This window comes from Protomyctophum parallelum (genome assembly GCF_964188405.1).
Source record: "Protomyctophum parallelum genome assembly, chromosome: 1".
Taxonomy (NCBI): Eukaryota; Metazoa; Chordata; class Actinopteri; order Myctophiformes; family Myctophidae; genus Protomyctophum; species Protomyctophum parallelum.
The window spans coordinates 49,561,619-49,568,812 of record NC_139697.1 but is presented as its reverse complement, the minus strand read 5'-3'; the positions used below and the strand labels follow the sequence as shown (position 1 = coordinate 49,568,812).

Below are 7,194 nucleotides of genomic sequence, written 5' to 3'. Positions count from 1 at the left end.
GGAGAGCAGTACCGGATGTTCTCCTGATTCACTGCGGTGGTAATGACCTTGGTGGTGACATCTCAAGTGCCAAACTTGTCGCAGTGATGAAGGAGGACCTGCACCAGCTCCATCTGCATCTTCCACAGATGAAGATAATGTTCTCTGCCATCACTCAGAGATGCAGGTGGAAGACTGGTGCCAATCCGGGGAAGATCGACAAGGGTCGTCGATTTGTGAACAGTGTTATGGCTACATATGTTCATTGTTTAAGTGGCAGCTTTGTTGATCACCCTCACATAAAGTTTGACACTCCTGGGCTATTTCTGCATGATCGAGTTCATTTGACCAATAGGGGAAATGACATATTTTTAAACAGTTTTGCCGAGTCCATTAAAGCCCAAATTCATCAACAGTAAATTGTTCAAGTCTGATAATTTTCTGCTGATGAAGGTGAGTTTTAATGGTGTATTATTTGAAGCACTGAACATAGTTCACAGTGTCAGGCCGTATGTGATGTGTTGTTTTTGTTAATACATATCTATTTTTTTGTCAGCACTTGTGTCCATAACACTGTTCACTCTTCCAAGCTGCTCTTCCTTGTCCCGCACTCCCAGGATTCTGCCCTCCCTCATTCCCTGTATGCCACCCCAGTCTCACCACCCCATGGTCTCTGGCAGATACTGAGAGACTGCTGAACGAGGTGGTGGGGGCGTGTGCACTGTGCACATGGGGTGATCAATGCCTGCCTCCTGTGAATCATTTTTTTTGTTTTAATTTCATTGTAGGTAGGCCTACCGTATATTTCTCCTGTAAATAAATATTCTGATTTTACCAAAAGCATCACTTCTTCAGTGGTTTTAACCATAACAAATGTACATTTGTACCTGCACTGCACTTGTGTGAGACACAAGTAAAACAAACTCTTAACATGAATACATTACCCCCAAGCTGAGTTAAGTGTCACACACACACACACACACAAGGACTCATGAATAATGGTAGCTGGCATTTTTAAACAAAACTAGCAATAAGATACTCAAGACTATGCTTAGTTTGAAACCGAAATGCATTTATTTAAGTGTTGGAAAGTAAATTTTTGTTGAGTGATTATTTTACAAAACATACATTAAAGGTATATTCAGTGATTTCACTTAATTCAAATATCACTTATTTTTTTGTTTTGTTGTGATAATCCTCCCTACTATAGTGTGCTGACCATATAAGGAGTTCCTCCCTGTCCCCAGTTAACCCCTGGGGGTCAAAAAACCTTAGGTTTCGTTTTTGACTCTCTATCCTGATTGGACGAAAGGCTGGGTCCCACAGCCAAAAACGAAACCTACGGTTTTTTGAGTGAAATCACTGAATATACCTTTAACCACTTCAGCCCTATATACATTTCAGCCATAAAATATTAAAAGCTCGCATTGTGAGCTTGTAGATCAGCAGTAAAGTAGTCTCAAGTAAATTAAACAGACTTCCTTTTAACAGTACGGTAGTTCTACATTGCAGACAAATACGTTGTTCCAGGGACACTCCAGATGCAAAGATTTGAGTTAAAATATCTTAAAGAATATATATATTCAAAGATTTAAAAAAAATCGCAGATATAAAAGCTCCTAGCGAGGCACTGAGTGCTGCGCTATGAGCTTTTAGATCTGCTATTTTTCAATAGCTAAACACCAAAAGGCTGAAACATCTGAGCACATCTGAGCTCAGAAACATCTGAGAACTTTTCCCACCAGACTTAAATATTGGAAAAGAAATTGAAGCAAACATTTATAACTCAAATATTGGCTTCTGGTCCACTAAACATTCTGAGATGGGGGGATATTAATGGTTTAATAAAACACAATGATGTTAAAGAGCCTAATCCTTGCCTTCTGGCAGAAACCTTGTATTGGAAATGAATGCCCTACTTAGTCATGCAAATGTATAGTGAAAACAAACAGACCTACAAGCTCACAACACTTTGTGAGCTTGTAGGTCTGTGCATTTACTGTCAAAACTAATTAAAAAGAATGGCTGGTGTTAATTAAATATTACTTTTTGAAAACTATTAATAGCTTGTGAGTGACTGAATAACTACAATGGATCCATTGAACATACAAGGTTTCTACCCGAGAGCAACGATGTACATTGTGCAAGTGATATGATTTGAACTATAAATGGAGTCCAAATGGGAAGCACACACACATATCTCAAACATTGTACAGGTGGCCAATGTACATCGGAGGAAGGCAGTTCGCACACTGATCTTGTAGATCTTAGAAGCGCTTTAATAAATATCGAGCTTTTAATCCAGTGTGAGGCTCTGTCAGGTACCTGACAAATACCCACACTGGGTCAAAACGTTGCAAACCTTGATAATGTAATAGTGCTAATGGGAGCTACAAGGTCAGTGTATGATCTATGTCTATGTGTACATTCTGAAAATATATAGGCCTAAATTAACTTACAAAATAATGTTACTTACAGCCACCTTCATGTAATTGGAACACACTGACTTAAGGCTAAAACAAATGCTACAATTAACTCAAATAGTGGTGTGCATTAAACAAACTGTGCACTATATGTAGCTGGAAATGTGGGTGTTGAGTTCTGCGTGATAGTATTGTACATATTATATAGCAATAACTGACTGATTTCAGACACAGCGTTTCTCGTTATTATATGAAGTTGATTGTCCTCCAGTTTTCCTTCAAGAGATGATTGAGGTCCAGTGTCCGGTCTAGTCTCCGCATGTGTCTCCAAGTATGGCACAGACAGATCGTGGTCCAGTCTCCGGTCCGGCCACCTCTTGCGTCTCCCTTAATAAGACAGGCTGTGAAAGACAGAGAAAGTGAGAGAGAGAGAAGGAGAGAAAAGAATAGAAGAAATAGATAGCAGATAGAAATAGAACACAAGAGGTTCAGTAAACATACTCCTAGATGACAAATACACATTGTGTATTATTCATAATTTAAAAATATATATTTTAAATTAACATTTATAGCATAGGAGATTATTATTATATGTGTGCATGACTTATCTTAAGCCTCTTCTGCGCTGATGGAAGGATCTCACGTTGATTCTCAACTGCAACAAGCACAAACACCCAATTAGAAATAATACAGAGAACAGCACTGCATCATTTAACAATATCATCTTGGGAAGATTTCACACAGGAATGGAATGAGCAAATATTAGTTGACTAACCCTGCAACAGCGATGGTGGAATGACGCCTCAGTCTCTGGTTGATGTCATCGTAACTCCTTACTACTGTCCTGTGAATTACTAGAGAGAAATGTAGAGGAAGAAAAGAGAGAGAAACTAGAGAGAAAATGTTTTTAGTGGCAGGTATATTGGCATATTGATTGTCTGGGAGACACAGGGCTCTATCTTGCACCACGCCTTATCCCTAAACTTATTTGCAATTTGCAACATAAGATGGTTATAAAACTAGCCAATCTACATCTACACATGAGCTTGTAGATCAGCTATTTGAACTATTTAAAAAATATTTAAAGTAGTAAGCAATGGAAAATACATTGTTGTCACTTACCTCCACAGCCATACTTACCGCCCGGGTCCGTGTGGGCCTGAACGCCTTCTCCTTTGTCAAATGTGCCGGCAACTGGAAAATTGTAGGTACAGCATCAGCCTTCAGCTTCCTCTGGCCCTAAATAGAAAACACGACCAAAAGAGTAGGTGCATATTATGTGATTTAATGTACCTACCCTCACCATATATGGTGTTGGTAGTATTGATTTAAATAGACTTGTTAAGGGTGTGTATCTTTTTTTTTTCTTCCTGGAACATAAACGTATAGCGTAAAGTGCAGGAACAGTGCACTTTAACAGTGCTCTTAATTTACATTCCACAGAGCAGAAGACAGCGATCGGATGTGTTCAGGTGTTTAATAGCCGGGGAGCCACAGGCCCACAGAATCATGAAAACCCCCTAGTTTGACATGTCACAATTGTCACATGCTACTTAAAGCATGATGAAATGTGGGAAATGAATTCCTGTACTCTCTACATCCAACAATGATGTTATATATTTTGGCATTATATAATGTCATGTTATTTGCCATGCTGTGAACATATCCTCAATAACCATCTTAAAACAGCCTGGTATACATTAATGCTCTGCGGTAATATGATCCAAACCACATGCTGTTATTATCAAGAAAATAGCATCTGAAACATCACTTGACTTTACCACATTACTGGCCAGATCAATATTAAACAATTGCATTATTCTTAACACAGTTAAATAGGGAATAGGGTGTCTGAGCCACAGACACGTGGTGGTACTGGATCTAATGGTGTTTTACCATTCATCAATTCAGGGAGATTGTACCTTACGGTCTGTGAAGAACTGATCATCCTCGAAATGCTCACTGCAAAGACGGGCATAGCTTGTAGGCTCCCAGTTCGCTCTCCTCATCTTTGACACCCATAACTTCTGCCTGTCTTTGTCGGTTCCAAAACTGTGAGAGAGAGAGAGAGAGAGAGAGAGAGAGAGAGAGAGAGACACACACACACACACACACACACACACACACACACACACAATCAGAGACTGGGGCTAACCTTTGCTGTAATGTCATATCCGACCAAGATACTGGTTTGACCTACAGTCTATGGTTTTGATTGATTGAAACATGTATTAACAGTTTGTAGAATTACAGTAGCCTACATTTCAAGCACAAACTCAATACAGAGACTGTTAACTGTGAGTGGACGACCCAATTAAGCATTACACTTGTTTACAACAGGGTCCACATTGTTCAATTCATCAAAACATTTAGAGACATACAATTAGACACTTCTATATAGTTAATGAACAGAACAGGAATTCATCATAAAGGAAGCAAAAACGGAAAAGATACAGTGAGGGGAAAAGGGGGGTACTATTATGCTATAAAAAAGGCTATCTATACAAGCTCTCAATCATAGACTGTAAAAAAGCTGTAAATGCACGACGTCCACGACAGTATGATCATTGCAACAGATATATATCACACATACTACCGTGTGAATGTGAACGCACCATAACAAAGCATCATGCAATTGTAATTGTGAATTTATGAAAGGCCACAATTATAGGCACACTATACCACGGGTGCAATTAGCCCCTCTCGGGACCCTACATAAAACTTTTCTGAGTCGTCCAAATGTCAGAAACTTCAGTAGCATTTGGGTTCTGCTTGGAGGGCTAGGGTGCAATCAGCAATGTGTGTCTGCTATTTTGTGTAGATTAATTTATAGCCCCTCGGCCCTCTCGGAACCCCCTGAAACTTTACTACCATTGGGTTCTGTGTTTCATTATGTTACAGTCTATGGTTCTGACTCGCGGGGCTAATTAATTTAGTACACGATGACCCCAAATGAAAAAAAGCCAACATGCTTTATGGACAATCGGTTTAGCAGCATTGCATTGTAAATGTAGGCCTATACTTCCCTATGCCTGTCCATGCAAACTGTAAATAAAGTATTCAATCAAACAAATACAATAAGAACAGTTATGCTTTTCATGTGAAAAGCGTAACAGCATCGAATAATGTTGTATCGCAACGGTGCGAGTGCGACAAACGCTTACATATGAACCATATATGAACCCGTTGTGGAAACGGAGAGCGAGTAAATTACGTATTGCATATTGTGATCGATAACAAATGGAACATAACATAAAACTTACCGGAACAGTTGGGTGCCCAACGGTTTGCCACAGCGGTTTGTACATCCAAAGGCAGAACACGAGGGCATGTTGGCTTGCTCCTCGTCGAATCGAAGTGAGAAATAAAATCGTGCAAAAGCGGTGGTTTAGGGCGGGGTAACGTTCGATCCAAAAATAAGTCAACGTCTGATACAATCAAATTATAAAACCAAACTTTTGTTTCGAAGACAAATTTGTACAGTCTACTATACACCTGCCCTGAAGTTACTGACACTCGGATCCGAGTCCAGACACGCCTACCTCCCTTGAAGCTCGCACGTCAATCAAATTCATCCCAAGGTAGCCACGCCCCTCAAAACATACTCGACTTTATGGTCATTTCTTTAATAAATGGGACCATAATTTTCCAAAAAGAATATTATGACATGAGAAATGAGACTTTAAACTAGTGACTGGAAGAAGAAAGTATTCATGACCATGTTTATTAAGGTAATACAGTCTAGGTGAAGTTGGGCCAAAATACATGGGCCTCTATGGAGCTATGGGGCTTTTTGGGTCCAGTACAGCGCCACAACAGGCCATTATATGAACTACCGATTTCAAATGAGGCTTCACAAAATATCTGGCTGACTGCCCCCCTGGTCTGTACACTGGGAGTCAATGCTGAGTCACAGCATGTAGCACTGACATGGACACTGCTGCTGTCTGAACTTGTTACTGAATGCTGTATCAGGGTTCCACTGTCAACAGCCTTTAGTTCTTCAGTGATAGTATTCAGCTCCACTGCACTCCTGAGAGTAAATTCCAGCTTGTGACTCTGTGGGGCACTACAAAAGGCTTGACTCAGCACTGACACCTGGCCACTACCGAGTCCCCCGACAAGCCAATCATTCACCCCCCCTTTGACGCTGTCCCACGAAGTGTGAGGGGAGAAGACCGCCATGCCCGCCTCCACGGCACGGACAGCCAATCGCTGCTTCCAGTCTTTCTGAACCAACCGCTTGATTGACCGGAACAACAGAGGGTGATATGAGATGATGAGGTCACAGCCCATGGTCTCTGCCTCCTCCGTGACAGACTCTGTGAGATCGTTGGTCAGCAGGATGGTTTTAATGGGGCGATTTTTGCTCGGCTCCACCAATAGGCCGACATTGTCCCACGACTCGGCCAGTGACAGTGGAGCAAGCTGCTCCAGCACCTCTAGAACTTCCTTCAGGTCCATTGTGCTTTAACTTTCAAGGACTTTACGTTGTAAAAAGAATGTCTCCGTACTGTGAATCAAGCAAGCAGTGCACGCTGTGTGCTGCTGGGGACCAGGCATTGTGGAAAGTTAACAACGTACATCAGTATTTGAGTTGAGGAGTACAGATGTGAATGAAAGACTCAGTCAGACTTACGAGGCATCAGATGGGCTACTTTTATCCACCGGCATGGCAGATCAGGTTCTTCATCCAATGGTGGAGCCTGGTACACTATGCCGAAGTGGTCAGGCCATTTGTTTTTATTTCCACCTCTCTTGAACCGGATGATGTCACCAACATCAATGTTCC

The 7,194-nt window shown here is 41.1% G+C and overlaps 1 protein-coding gene across 1 annotated transcript; it reads right to left on the bottom strand.

The window, feature by feature from the left end:
* Positions 1–2,710: 2,710 nt before the first annotated feature.
* LOC310873651 (NIF3-like protein 1) lies at positions 2,711–6,941 on the bottom strand (the record flags this gene model as incomplete). Its single annotated transcript, XM_083786200.1, has 4 exons — positions 6,276–6,941; positions 3,525–3,641; positions 3,046–3,057; positions 2,711–2,803 (listed from the first exon to the last, which is right to left on the bottom strand). Exons 1-4 carry the CDS (start codon positions 6,864–6,866, stop codon positions 2,711–2,713), a joined length of 813 nt encoding a protein of 270 aa, XP_083642326.1. The 5' UTR covers positions 6,867–6,941.
* Between the last annotated feature and the right edge of the window lie 253 nt (positions 6,942–7,194).